Source organism: Amblyomma americanum, chromosome 4 (assembly GCF_052857255.1).
Source record: "Amblyomma americanum isolate KBUSLIRL-KWMA chromosome 4, ASM5285725v1, whole genome shotgun sequence".
Classification (NCBI taxonomy): Eukaryota; Metazoa; Arthropoda; class Arachnida; order Ixodida; family Ixodidae; genus Amblyomma; species Amblyomma americanum.
The window spans coordinates 177,382,663-177,397,438 of NC_135500.1; the positions used below are offsets into that span (position 1 = coordinate 177,382,663).

A 14,776-nucleotide genomic window follows, 5' to 3' on the forward strand; every position below is an offset into this window, starting at 1 on the left:
GACGCTTAATGATTCTTTTTCTCGAGAGAGATCTTCGAACAGTATATAATTCATTTTTCATATATACATATACTAATTCATATGATTCATAAACAGTGTTTCGCATATGCTCTGTGCGCAAATAGTCGGCTAGGATGATGTGTATAAGGAAAAGCTTGAACGTTAGGTCAGTCGAATTGCGGTATCTTCGTTTATGCAAATCGCCAGTATTGCTAAAGAGTGTGGGTCTACCTGGGAGAGACAAATCTCCTTGGAATGTTCAGAAAGCCTTTTCCGCAGAGTTAGAAGCATAAGAAAGTTTTGCGAACTGCCGCAGCTCTCTGCCGTAAAAATTCTGCTGCTTCATGCATCGTAATATTGACTCCCCCTCCCCTATATCATGAGTACAATAAAACGTGGCAGTGAGTCACAGTGCCCTAGTCAAGCGCGATTTGAAGGTTATCTCGTTGGTTTCTTCCAGTCTTCGTGTGAAAAGTGAAAATAAACAACGTTAGAGCAGTTTAATTCGAGTAGGTTAAACCCGAAAAGTTCACCTTCAAATCGAATCGGACTGTACGCATATGGATCCGGAAGAATTTTTGTAATATTAAAGATAAAACTTTTTCCTGTGTTTTGGCGCCAATTTTTACTCATATATCTTAGGGTGAATACTTTTTGCTACTGGAATGGGTAGAGATTACGATAAAGGTAGACTGGCAATGCGTGCGGAGACAAAGAGCACCATCACTGAAGGTAACTCATGCCAGATGTCTCTGAGGACCACTCTTGTACGTCTACGCAACGTTCTACTGATTATCTTCCACCAAATATTTCTCAATAACCGACATAGGAGGAGGCGGAGTGCACTTCTTGGGCGTCACACAGTGTGCAGTCGCGCAGATGGTGCACCATTTGATTTGCCGCATCCACGAGCGTCGCCAGCTACAATGTTCGCCACTCCGGTTGGCATGGGACACGCCCGAGTGGACGAAGCGCCCAGCAGAAAGCGACGGATGAAGGCAAAGAAAGAGGGGCAACCTTTGCTCGCATATGTCTGGGATGTCAGGCTGCAGTGAAGATGGGCACACATCAAGTAGGTGCGTGACGTCATCGACCGGGGGACCAATGAGAGCTGTAGACACGCACACTGGCAAGAAGGTACGGGGCTGCTGTCCGTATGCTTACCGGAGACAGTGAGCATCTTCTCGTCCTGCACCGTGAGGAAAGGCGGTGCGTCGGAGCTGGCCTCGCAGCGGTAGGTGCCCGCACTCAGCGCCGTCAGGTTCGTCAGGTAGAGGGAGGAGTAGTTGGACTGCAGCATCTGCGCCACGGGAGGAAGAAAGGGTGACGGGCATATCACCCTACCGGCTTCGGTGTCACCTAAATGTATAGCAGCGATGCGCAATAACAAAAGTTTGGGGGAGTATCGTTAATGGCACATGCAGCATGGATCATGTGGATGCGTTATAAAAAAGAATAAGCTGTGTGTCTCACTATGGTGCATGTGCTTTCCTCCTCAGCACAGCTCTGCTAATGCTTTTGGCTCAAAAGGGAGCCTGCAAGTTGTTGAGCCTCTGTATTCGCCGAAAGCTACCACAGAGATTTTAAAAACTCTGATGTACTCAAATAGTGACCGTAGAGCCAAGTTGAGAGAACATTGTTCTGCCAGAATGCAACATGCGGAGTGTTTGCTGGCGCTCTTGTTTGAAGCGGATGTTGAGACCAAACAACGTGCGGCCGGCCCCTTTCTTCGCTTGAATAAAACTTGTACGCTTTCCAAAAGCGCGTCAAGACCCGATCACGTCTCGAGCGTTTGTGTCGAACTAAACACATAAATACGCTTTCTCGCAAGAAATGAGAGCAAGTTAGTACAAAGACTCTAGCATCCTTGACAACAAACCATGGAAGTGTTTTTCCAGCTGCACATCCCAAACGTAGTACATTCATCTTGCGTTCCATCATTTGTCAAATTTCATTGCGTGCGTGCTGACTGGCTCGTGCTCTGATGGTGCCTGCGAAGATTTCGCCTGAGCCCATTTCTTTGCAGGACAGCTGACTTACGTCGACGGTAACGCCTTTCACGGTGAACAAGTTTCCGGGGGGCCTGGTGTAGGGCACAAACCGGTACAATTCCGTGTCGTCTTTGTACCACTTGAAGCTTTGCCCGGGTACATCATCGAGGTCGTGGGGGCAGCTGAGGCGCACACCTCCACCCAGGACACCAATGGGAGGTTGCTCCATCGCCAGCGGTTGTTCTGCGAAGTGTTCGTTCGAGAAATAGAACATAAGACTAACTATAAAATAAACGCAACCAGCATGTGCGCACACGTTATCGGCATTTTATTTTGAAGGAGAAGAAATATTAGCATATCTGTGGGATTCTTATTTGATCTCGAGGCAGCGCTTACCGCGCCTAGCGTGAGGCAATAATTATTGAAGTGCTAGTACTTCACTTATCCTTTATTGTGCAGTACAGCCCTTGACAACAACGAATCACGTAATCTAAAAAAGCGAGAGAAGGAAAGTCTTCGAAGTAAACGTCAAAACGAAGATAAACATATTATTTTAAGCTTTGTAGGGCAGGACGTGGCAGCACATAGCTTGCTTGCGCGTTGCTTTTTTCTAAAAAAAAAAAAAACGCGCTGGAACGAAGCGGAACGTTTTTGCCGCCGTTAAACTTGATCGATTCAATACATGTGCTCAGTTATCTGCGTTACAATAGGTAAATGGTCTTGCAGTGTGCATTCTAAACCATATGACCCGAACAGTTTTGACCAAGATTGCACGTGGGAAGCAGAACGGAGCTCACCCGTAATTCGGAGGTCTGCGTCGTCTGACTCCGTGGCGAATGAGGGTGCGTCGGCTAAAACCTCACACCTGTACCTTCCGGAGGCGCTGTGCTGTACGTTGTTCAGGACCACCGAAGATTCGCCGCTTTCTGCTTGCTGAAAACACATTTCGTAGTTGGAAATACGTGGTGACTGAGCCCAAATGGATATTTGAAGCGACTGTGAGGTGCACCGAATTCGCTGTCCTGTTTCGGAACCACTGAATTTCACTCGAGGTGCTTCGCTGTCTCCCGTAAATTGTTGCTTACACTGTTTTCGTTCGCGAGCCCGTCGTACAAAATATTCAATCTTCATAGAGAACAGATGTCACTTGAATGTTGTTTACTGAAACGCGTTAATTTCGTTAGTCAATTGTTTTAGGGGAACTCTCCAAGATGGAGTAGATTTGTAATAAAGGAGTAATTACTCTTTGGCATCCACCCGAGCGCAGCCATACGGCTACAAAGGAAAACCATATAGCTTTCCTTTGTAGCCGTATGGCTGCGCTCGGGTGGATGCCAATGAGTAATTACTCCATTATTGTTAATTTAGTTGATGGGCAATATTTCGTGATTTCATTCTGGGCCGAGGTTCCGGAACAATTCGCTGCACTGATTTCTTATCGAATCGTTTGAGAAAGCAGTTTTTCTGTGACTGTGAACGGAAATAGTTTTTGCGATGACATCTTCTCTGAGATAGCTTGCTTAGAACTTCTATTTTAGAAGCGAACTTCTATTTGTCAGCCAGCAGCCTAAATTTACAGCTTTCTATCCTCGTTGTATTCCGCACTTTGGAAAGCTGACTACATGAATTACTAGATTTGTGTGTTAACTTTTCTTGAGCACAAATCAGCAAGTGCTGGTGCATTTTTTTTGAGTTAATGAAAATTTTTCTTTCATCGTGATTTGATACTCCTATACTGAATGACATTTTTTACTGTAAAACGCTGGCTTGTTAGCCATTGGATAACATGTAGAGAAGATGCAACACCCTCATACCGCATGGTACCAAGGAAACTTATAGGGGCTACTCGTTACCTTCTTCCGTGTCGGCAAGTGGCCGCACAAGCGCTTCGGTTCGCACCTATTTATATGAAACGAGTGAGCTGCTGTTTACGGAATGTTCTTGAGAATTGTTCTTGGGTAAAAGGGGAACGTACGGAGCTTTTTTGCCCCTCTCCACTGACGGACCTTATTGAATGAGAAATTGTTTTTTCTAACAAATTTGAAAATGGTAGCCACGAGTTAAATCGATTGAAGAAGCGTGTCTTTTCGACCACAAAAACTTATTTTCCACTTGACCGTATCTGACCCTGCTGGAGATGTCAGTGATTAATCCTCCTCTCAGTAATTGGACACGTGACCGCGTTTTTGAAAATGAAAAAGTAAACTATGCGACGGCGCGCTGCGCATGGCGGAAGGTGCTCTTACATTCACGGTGAGCCCCTTGATTTTGAAAACTTTCTTGGCCGGTCTGTCCCCGGGCGAAAAGCGGAAGAACTCCCACCGGTCCTTGTACCACCGGACGCTATACAGGGGTTCGTTTTCTAGGTCGTAGAGGCACTCCAGCTTCACGGTAGACCCTCGGGTGGGCCACGATGGGACATTCACCTCGACCATCCTCAGGGCTTGAGCTGGACTCGTCGTACCTGTGGAGAGGCCGATTAGCACGTGCTCGCTTCCGCAGCACTCGTGTGAGCTAATCTACCTGAAAGTTCGTTCATGAATACTTACGTTCGGATGCACGCGCAATTATACAGGCGGGTCTTGGTTCGTTTCTGCCATTTTGATAACGGATGTCCAGAATGCAATATAAGCGTAACGCCAGTGCTTTCTTATGCAGCTTAGTTCTTACGCAGGCGAGTTGATATATTGTACAACTTTGTTAATTATAACTAACTAACTTAGCTTCCGGTATTCTTCAAATAATGTGCATTGAAAAGATCTCCTTAATTCGATTAAAATCTCCCCTTCGAGTTGCAGTCATCGTAAGAGGACTGTATTAGATTTTTTTTTGTTTTGAAAGACGCCCAGAGAGATGCTATTGCGTTAATTTCTCGCGCTAGGCAGAAATAAAGCAGCTGTATTCAAATACCAACTCGTTGAATACATGTAATGGTAGCACACACGCACATGCTGCAACCCAGACGAAGACAATGGCGGAGATGGGACGGTGCCAGCCTGGTGGAGGCTCGGCCATTTTGTTCGAGAAGAGGTTCCAGTCTCCGAGTTGAAGAGGCTCTCTGCGAGAGCGACAGCATGGCTGGCTTTATTTATAACAGGAGCAGCGCCCGTCGTAGGCACAACGTCGACGCCTTGGGTGACGCGTCCCCGATGCAATCGCACGCGCAACACCGGAGATCACTCGGCACCGCGATGTTTGTCAGACATACTGCGCAGCGCCAAGTGCGTGAGAACGAGAAATGGTCGCGGCTCAAGGATGACGCAGAGCGTGCATGAAAAGCTGCATCTCGTCTTAATTTTTCTTTCTTCCATCTGGCTCGCAATGTAGCCTCGAAGACGCTGCTTATGGCGTGCCTCGAGGCTTAATTGCTCAAGAAAACGGGCGCGAACGGCTCACTTGCACTGCAATCTGGGCGGCGCGGTTGTGCTAGAGTCTGAGTTAGCTCTTGCGCCTATGGTAACGTAACACTGCTAGTAAACACTGGGCGGTTTAAATAGACAATAATATATGCTGTGTAGACCGGTAGCTTGTTAGCACTGGAGTCTTTTACACGAAGGTCTGCAGAGTAGATTTATCCTACGACGGGTGTTGTCGACGTCGTGTTGTGAACGTATTAACCGAGAGTGTTTGGCATAGGTGAGGGCAGAGGTGTGTACACAGATGTTAATACACATACTCTAGAGAGAAAGCTGCGCATTCAGCCCATGTATCCAAATTTGCAATGAGCGATTCAATTAGCCGACTATTCGAGATTTCCAGCTACTAAACCGCTTGCTGCTAAATCCGGCAATGAAACGAAGTTTGAACCTGGAAACGTAGCCAGATTGAAAATGGAACGTGTTTTGCAGCTGTAAAAAAAAAAAATGTGCAAACAATTTAAGCGCTGTGCTTGGAGCATCTCAGGCGTTGTAGAACCTGCTGAAGGCGCGTATCCAATGTTAGGTTCTTCTTCTGATGATTTATTTGCATCCCGTACGGATATGAAGGTAAATATTAGAGTAATCTCCCCGCCGAATGGTTTGCACACAGCGTTCTTATGTGCCAGTGGAGCTCACAAAGGTGAACTGCGTTTCAGCGTCTGAGAATATTCCTGTTTGCTATAAGGAACAAGTGTGTTATCCTAATAATAAAGCGGTGGCTACGTGACCAATAGATCCGGCTTTCTGTCTAGACCATATTCGCTCTCAGATTTATTGGTTATCAGGATTATCCTTCGTGGCAACCTGATGTACCCTGCTATTTGGCGTATTGTTGTCAGGTTCAAAAGCTCCAGCACACTCAAACTTGAAGGCCCAAAAAACGCTGCACGTAAGGAGGTGCGGATGGGTCAGCGCAGTGCGCTTCTCTGCCGAAAGGCGCTGACAAAAAGCCTCCTCCGCTGCACTCTGGGGCGTGGACGGTCTCGATCGAATGGCCGCCGTTCGATGCGACCGCCATTTTGTAAAGCGACATTGTTGCTTGCTTCTGCGCGTGCCGCGCTGTTGACGATCACAAGAATATTGTTTGTAGACCGTATTCACACCCAGACTTGGCTGCCGGCATGAGGCCCCTGCGTGGCATTCCTGTACTGGCAGGGTGCCAATGATGCCGACAGCCGAAATTCTGTTACAGTAGAGAGTACTAGAATCGGGTGACCCTGTCGGGTAGCTGGATAGGGGATTGGTGGGCGGCAATGAGCATGCGCAGAACGCTAACGCCCCTTGGGTTTTTGGGTTTGCGGGCAAAGCTAACCTTACTGACTGACTCACCGACCGACCGACCGACCGACCGACCGACCGACCGACCGACCAACCGACCGAGAAACTTTATTTCGTCCTTTGTCACCTGCGCCCACTTTATGCCTGCGGACTTCTTAATATCATCCGCCCACCTAACTTTCTGGTGCCCCCTGCTACCCTTGCCTTCTCTTGGAATCCAGTACACTACCCGTAAGGACCATCGGTTATCTCGCCTTCGCATTACATGCCCCGCGTAAGTTCCCTTCTTGATTTCGCCTTGGACCTCATTAACTTACGTTTGTTTCCGGATCTACTCTGCTCCCTGCTTGTCTGTTAACGTTAAACCTATAATTTTCTAATTAATAGCTCGCTGCTCTTGCCTCAACTTAAGCTGAACCATTTTCATTTGCTTCAACGTTTCTGTCCCATAGGTGAGTACCGGTAAGATGCAGCTGTTATGCATTTTTATCTTGAGAAATAATGTTAAACTGCCATTCCTGATCTGAGCGTACCTACCAAATGCACTCCAACCCATTCTCATTATCCTAGTCATTTCGTTCTCGTGGTTCGGATCCGCTGTCGCTAGCTGCCCAAAGTATGTTTAATCCTTGATCACTTGAAGCAGCTCGCGGGCTATTGAAAACTGTTGTTCCCTTCCGAGACTGTTGAACAATAAGTTTAGTTTAATGCATATCAATTTTTGTACAACGTTTAAGCGTGTTACCTAGCTTACTTCGCTAGTGGCTTATGTGAGCTACAGATACAAGATTGCCGATACTTCAGTCAATCACAATAATAGATTCAATGTCATCGTGTCCTCCGATTTGTTCTGTAATGTCTACTTAAACGGAGAAAACGGCCGGTTCAAATTTTTTGGCCGTTTGGCACACGTGAGCTTGACTGAGCTTGATATCTGCCTTGCGTTCTCGGCCAGCATACTGGCTGCGGCTAGTCCCGAAGACCTCCTTGTGACCTTGTCGACGGCGGCCCCGTATACATACTGTCATCGATGACGTGATCCGCCGCTTCTGTATTAGCGAGCTTAAACCTCTACTCGGAGTTGTCGACGGCCTTACTTTGTGGCTCTGTTCTATAATTTCAAGGCACAACCTCTATGAGTTGAAGGAATGAAACGCGTTATCGCACACGGATGCCGATCACTGTGTCTATCAAATATAAGATACTACACAATGTGGGAGTTCACAATAATTTATGGTATATCTTCATTGCTGCTTACTGGTATGATATTTATTTGCGTTGCCTGCAAGTTGCCGGAAAAACAATGGCGGCACTGCTTTCTGGAGCGTGTTTCACCGGTAAGAGGCCCAGAGCTGGGTGAGGATAGCCACAGCCTTGGCCAGGCATTCGTCCTGCGGCGTGGAGACGGGTACAGCGTGCAGCGGCCGTTGGTGCTGGTGCTGGCGTTGCTGGGGAGGCGAGTACACTCCGGTTCGCTGAGCTACCACAGGAATGGACTTCTGGCCCATGGCTTCGTAGAGCCCCGTGAAGTTGGCGTGGCATTTGACGGGGACAGCACCCCCGCGCGCGTAATGATTGCCGATTAAGAGTCTCGTCTCGAGGTTCGCAGCCTGGAAGCCGTCCCTGTGGGTTTCGACCGTCGCTTGGGCCTCCGTGTCGTCCACGAGGCGGTCGTCGATGAACAGCGCCAGCTTCGGGGCCGGTCTGGCACGGCTCGAGGTGCAGTTGAGGCGCACTGTGTCTCCCGCCTGGTACGTGTCCCGGTCGGTGTTGATGTGCGGCCTCATCTCTCGCAGTTCTGGCCGAGGACGAAAAGGGAGAACAGCGCATATAACAGGTTGAACAGCGGAGATGGCGGGTGCATGGTCTGCAGATGAAAACAGCATTCACGCAGGACGGAGCAGAAGAAGACAGACAACACTGCGTTGCTGTCCTTCTGCTAGGTCCTGTGAAAGCGCTGTTTTTCCTCGTGAAATTAAGCAGAGAACTCATCGGAACACTACGACCGCATTTAAGTTAGCACGAGAGAGAGAGAGAAAGAAAGATAGAGAGAAAGAGAGAGAGAGAGAGAATATAGACAAGATAAGCAAAGGGATGAACAAGTACTGCGTACAGATTGCGCACACTGGCGTGCACTGGCGAGTTCGGACGAAGGGTCGAATTTCAGGCATTTTATACACGTGTTCAAGTGCAAGCTGTTTAAATTTGTTGCTGGCATGCTGACCAGAGAAAAAGCTGTCAAAGCTGCGAAAGGGTTCTGCTGGTACCCAGAACCGTGTATAAATGTCCACGACGTGCGCGGAGGCATGCGCGCGAACATAGTTTTAAGGAGAACGCTACAACGACTCGCGAGGGGCACCACTACTTCGTCTTCTAATTTTGCGAATGAGACAACGGAATGGCAGCTGGAACGTCGAGAACAACAATGTTTATTTTTTTTCAAAACGTAACTATATGAGTCCTAATGAACGTCACTTGTTTAAGTTTAATGAAGCATCGATCACTGGTCAGTATACACTTCCACGCGCACAGTAACTTCACCAGTCCTCTCCTTAGGGACGCTTTAAAAGAGTTGATTGTTTTCTAGCTGCAGGATATTCTTTTTCTTTTTTTATTTCCAAATCGCCACTTTTCGGTGGTTCTGAGTGTGCAAAATGCACTTTACTTTTCATATGTCTCTCTTCAGCTACTGAGACAGACGGTATAATTGGACGACTAGGACATGTTTCTGCCCAGAAAAGGCCACGTTGGTGCTAATGGCGATGGCTGAGCGTTAGACGTCAACTTCTCGAGTGGCGAAGTGATGTTAGATGATTGTGACGACGCTTAATGATTCTTTTTCTCGAGAGAGATCTTCGAACAGTATATAATTCATTTTTCATATATACATATACTAATTCATATGATTCATAAACAGTGTTTCGCATATGCTCTGTGCGCAAATAGTGGGCTAGGATGATGTGTATAAGGAAAAGCTTGAACGTTAGGTCAGTCGAATTGCGGTATCTTCGTTTATGCAAATCGCCAGTATTGCTAAAGAGTCTGGTTCTACCTGGGAGAGACCAATCTCCTTGGAATGTTCAGAAAGCCTTTTCCGCAGAGTTAGAAGTATAAGAAAGTTTTGAGAACTGCCGCAGCTCTCTGCCGTAAAAATTCTGCTGCTTCATGCATCGTAATATTGACTCCCCCCCCCCCCCCCCCCCCTATATCATGAGTACAATAAAACGTGGCAGTGAGTCACAGTGCCCTAGTCAAGCGCGATTTGAAGATTATCTCGTTGGTTTCTTCCAGTCTTCGTGTGAAAAGTGAAAATAAACAACGTTAGAGCAGTTTAATTCGAGTAGGTTAAACCCGAAAAGTTCACCTTCAAATCGAATAGGACTGTACGCATATGGATCCGGAAGAATTTTTGTAATATTAAAGATAAAACTTTTTCCTGTGTTTTGGCGCCAATTTTTACTCATATATCTTAGGGTGAATACTTTTTGCTACTGGAATGGGTAGAGATTACGATAAAGGTAGACTGGCAATGCGTGCGGAGACAAAGAGCACCATCACTGAAGGTAACTCATGCCAGATGTCTCTGAGGACCACTCTTGTACGTCTACGCAACGTTCTACGGATTATCTTCCACCAAATATTTCTCAATAACCGACATAGGAGGAGGCAGAGGGAACTTCTTGGGCGTCACACAGTGTGCAGTCGAGCAGATGGTGCACCATTTGATTTGCCGCGTCCACGAGCGTCGCCAGCTACAATGTTCGCCACTCCGGTTGGCATGGGACACGCCCGAGTGGACGAAGCGCCCAGCAGAAAGCGACGGATGAAGGCAAAGAAAGAGGGGCAACCTTTGCTCGCATATGTCTGGGATGTCAGGCTGCAGTGAAGATGGGCACACATCAAGTAGGTGCGTGACGTCATCGACCGGGTGACCAATGAGAGCTGTAGGCACGCACACTGGCAAGAAGGTACGGGGCTGCTGTCCGTATGCTTACCGGAGACAGTGAGCACCTTCTCGTCCTGCACCGTGAGGAAAGGCGGTGCGTCGGAGCTGGCCTCGCAGCGGTAGGTGCCCGCACTCAGCGCCGTCAGGTTCGTCAGGTACAAGGAGGAGTAGTTGGACTGCAGCATCTGCGCCACGGGAGGAAGAAAGGGTGACGGGCATATCACTCTACCGGCTTCAGTGTCACCTAAATGTATAGCAGTGATGCGCAATAACAATAGTTTGGGGGAGTATCACTTATGACACATGCAGCATGGATCATGTGGATGCGTAATAAAAAAGAATAAGCTGTGTGTCTCGCAATGGTTCATGCGCCTGCCTCCTCAGCACAGCTCTGCTAATGCTTCTGGCTCAAAAGTGAGCCTGCCAATTGTTGAGCGTCTGTATTCGCCGTAAGCTACCACACAGATTTTAAAAACTCTGGTGTACTCAAATAATGACCGTACAGCCAAGTTGAGAGAACATTGTTCTGCCAGAATGCAACATGCAGAGTGTTTGCTGGCGCTCTCGTTCTATGCGGATGATGAGATCAAACAACGTGCGGCCGGAGCGGACTGTGCCGGTCCCCAAATCCGCCTTTGCCGCTTGACAGCAGAATTCTTTATCGTGAAACTGGTGGATTGACCCCTGTCTTCGTTCTGAGCTTGGCGCATGATAGCCTTAGTTGCTTATGCGCCACTAAACACAACACAGAACAAAACAACACAACACAACAGAAGACAACAGAACACAACACACAGCACAACACAAGACAACACACAACACAAAACAACACACAGCACACAACTCAAATCAACACACATCACACAGCACACAACACAACACACAACACAGCACACAACACATCACAACTTACCACACAAATCAACACACAACACAACAGAACACAACAAAACCTTTCTTCTTTTCAATAAAACTTGTACGCTCTCCAAAAACCCGTCAAGATTCCATGACGTTTGTGTAGAACTAAACACAAAAATACGCTATTCTCGCAAGAAATGGAAGCTAGTACAAAGACTCTAGCATGCTTGACAACAAACCATGAAAGTGTTTTTCCAACTGCACATCCTCATTATGTGTCAAATTTCATTGCGTGCGTGCTGACTGGCACGTGCTCTGATGGTGCCTGCTAAGATTTACCCTGAGCCCGTCCCATAGCAGGATAGCTAACTTACGTCGACAGTGACGCCTTCCACGGTGAACAAGTTTCCGGGGGGATTGCTGCGGGGCACAAACCGGTAGAATTCCGTGCCGTCTTTGTACCACTTGAAGCTGTACAGGGGCACGTCACCGAGGTCGTGTGGGCAGCTGAGGCGCACACCTCCACCCAGGACACCAATGGGAGGTTGCTCCATCGCCAGCGGCCGTTCTGCGAAGGGTTCGTTAGAAAAGAAAAATAACAAAAATCGATGAAACGAGACGAAAAAAACGAACTCTAAAAGCGAGCACAACCGGTAGGTGTCCACATTTGAAATCGCAGGATGTCTATGGGATTCTATTTATATCTCGAGGCGGCAGACACCGCGCCTAGGGCGAGGCAATAATTATTTCAAGTGCTAGTACTTAACTGATCTTCGATTTTTGCAGTACAGCCCTTGACAATAATAGATAAAGTAATCTGAAAAGGCGAGTAGACAGGCCTTCGAAGTAAACATCAAACTGAAGATGAGCATATTCATTTAACATTTATAGAGCTGTACGTGGCAGCTCACAGTTTGCTTGCGCGTTGCCAGTTTCCCAAACCACGCTTGAATGAAGGAGACCGCTGTTATCCCCGTGAAAATTGAACAATTCAAAAGCTGTCCCCAGTTATCTTCGTGACACGAGGTAGATGGCCCTGAATGTACATCCTAAATCATATGGACCAAATACTTCTCAACAATACCACACATGGGTCGCAGAATAAAGCTTACCCGTAACGCGGAGATCTCCTTCGTCTGACACCACTGCGAATGAGGGGGCGTCGGTTGATACCTCACACCTGTACCTTCCGGAGGCGCTGTGCTGTACGTTGTTCAGGACCACCGAAGATTCGCTGCTTTCTGCTTGCTGAAAGGACATTTCGTAAATGCAAATATGCGGTGACTGATCTCTAATAGATACATGAAACGATTGTGAGGTGCACCGAATTCGCTGTCCTGTTTCGGAACCATTGAATTTCACTCGAGGTGCTTCGCTGTCTCCCATAAATTGTTACTTACACTGTTTCTGTTCGTGAGCTTGTCGCTACGACAATTGCAACCTTCATACAACTTTATTTAACATATTTTAAAGTTCCACAGATCTCACTTGAATGTCGTTTATTGGAACGTGTTAATTCGTTAATGGGCAATACCTCGCGATTTAATTCCGCGCCGAGGTTCCGGAACAATTCGCTGCACTAATTTTTAGTCGAATAGTTTGAGAAATCAGTTTTTCTGTGACTCGGAAATAGTTTTTGCAATGATATCTTCTCGGAAATAACGTTGGTTGCAGCATTTAACCTTAGGTCGACATTTAGGAGTTCTCGTTTAGAAGCGATGTTTTATTTTTGGATAACGGCGGTATTGAAAACAACCACTTGTCTTGCTTTAACGCTTATTAGCCTCACTGCATTTTATACTTTAGAATGCTGACTGCAGCAATTACTGGTTGTTTTTTATGTCAACGTTTCTTCAGCCCAAGCGAGGAAGTGGGTGTGTAGTTTAATTTTTTTTTTAGGGATGACAAATTTTTGTTTCTTCGCGTTTTCCTCTGATGTGGGGGCATGGCATATTTTATTGCAAGGAGTTGACTTGCTAGCTATTCGGCAAAAGGCAGTGAACATGCAATATCCTCATACCACGGCGGACAAAAATGAAAGAGGAAAAGCTATAGAACCCACTCATTCTCTTCTCCCGCGTCGGCAGGTGCCCATGCAAGCGCTTCAGTTCGCCCACAGTTATCTGAAACGGGTAAACTGCTTCTCACAGAATGTTCTTGTGTGGCGTTCTTTGGTAAAAAGGTACGCCTGTCTCTTTTATTTTTCCCTCTGCACTGACTGAGCTTGTTATACTAGGACGTCGTTTTCCTAGCAAATTCAAAAATGGAAGCCTCCAATTAGCTTGGTTGCAAAAGTGTGCCTTTTGAACCACGAAAACTTATTTTCCAGTTCACCGTTTCTGGCTACGTTTCGGTCGTGACATCGGCGCTTAAGCTGCTCACAATAGCTGGACACGTGACCGCGTTTTTTAAAATGAAAAAAATCAATGCGACGGTGCACTGCGAATGGCGGAAGTTGCGCTTACATTCACGGTGAGCCCCTTGGTTTTGAACACTCTCTTGGCCGGTCTGTCCCTGGGCAAAAAGCGGAGGAACTCCTGCTGGTCCTTGTACCACTTGATGCTATACAGGGGGTCGTTCTCCAGGTCGTAGAGGCACTCCAGCTTCACGGTGGACCCTCGGGTGGGCCTCGACGGGACGTTCACTTCGACCATCCTCAGGGCTTGAGCTGGACTCGTCGTGCCTGCGGAGAGGCCGATTAGCACGTGCTCGCTTCCGCAGCACTCGTGTGAGCTAATCTACCTGAAAGTTCGTTCATGAATACTTACGTTCGGATGCACACGCAATTATACAGGTGGGCCATGATTATTTTCTGCCATTTTAATCATACCATATTGTAATCGATGTCCAGAATGCGATATAAGAGTAACGCCAATGCTTTTTATACAGTTCCGTTCTTACGCAGGTGAGTTTTTATATTGTATAACATTGTTAATTAAAATTCGATTAGTTACCGGTATACTTCAAATTATGTGCATTGAAAAGATCCCCTTCATTCGAATAAAGTTTCGATTCTTTTCTAGTTGGAGTCGTCGAAAGTGGACTGTATTAGATTTTTTTTTCGGTTTTCAAAGGCCCCTAGAGTAATGCTATCGCGCTAATTTCTCCCGCTATGCTAAAATAAAGCCGCTGTATTCAAACACCAACTCGTTGAATACTTGTAGTGGTAGCACGCACGCACATGCTGCAAGCCAGACGAAGACAATGGCGAAGATGGGACGGTGCCAGCCTGGTGGAGGTTCGGCCATTTTGTTCGAGAAGATGTTCCAGTCTCCGAGTTGAAG

General features: G+C 47.0%; 2 protein-coding genes across 2 annotated transcripts in view; both read right to left on the reverse strand.

Moving 5' to 3' along the window:
- LOC144129923 (uncharacterized) overlaps nucleotides 1-5,047 on the reverse strand; it is a 43,560-nt gene extending 38,513 nt beyond the window's left edge. Inside the window, exons 1-5 of the mRNA XM_077663982.1 lie at nucleotides 4,940-5,047; nucleotides 4,238-4,455; nucleotides 2,789-2,924; nucleotides 2,041-2,234; nucleotides 1,165-1,300 (exon numbers count right to left, since the gene is read on the reverse strand). Coding sequence (XP_077520108.1) covers nucleotides 1,165-1,300; nucleotides 2,041-2,234; nucleotides 2,789-2,924; nucleotides 4,238-4,455; nucleotides 4,940-5,006 — 751 coding nt within the window. The 5' untranslated portion in view covers nucleotides 5,007-5,047. The remainder of the gene's footprint in view (nucleotides 1-1,164; nucleotides 1,301-2,040; nucleotides 2,235-2,788; nucleotides 2,925-4,237; nucleotides 4,456-4,939) is intronic.
- A 2,892-nt stretch (nucleotides 5,048-7,939) lies between these two features.
- Nucleotides 7,940-14,776, reverse strand: LOC144128753 (basal cell adhesion molecule-like). The gene is made up of 6 exons (XM_077662410.1): nucleotides 14,674-14,776; nucleotides 13,958-14,175; nucleotides 12,605-12,740; nucleotides 11,867-12,060; nucleotides 10,684-10,819; nucleotides 7,940-8,486 (listed from the first exon to the last, which is right to left on the reverse strand). Exons 1-6 carry the CDS (start codon nucleotides 14,738-14,740, stop codon nucleotides 8,020-8,022), a joined length of 1,218 nt encoding a protein of 405 aa, XP_077518536.1. The 5' UTR covers nucleotides 14,741-14,776; the 3' UTR covers nucleotides 7,940-8,019.

Bases quoted from the DNA above. Each gene is read 5' to 3' on its own strand.
- LOC144128753 (XM_077662410.1), bottom strand. From the start codon at position 14,740: ATGGCCGAACCTCCACCAGGCTGGCACCGTCCCATCTTCGCCATTGTC. The intron at 12,741-13,957 runs GTAAGCGCAACT...ATGTCCTTTCAG, and splicing joins CCAAGGGGCTCACCGTGAAT to CAAGCAGAAAGCAGCGAATC. The intron at 8,487-10,683 runs GTAAGCATACGG...GTCCTCGGCCAG, and splicing joins GAAGGTGCTCACTGTCTCCG to AACTGCGAGAGATGAGGCCG.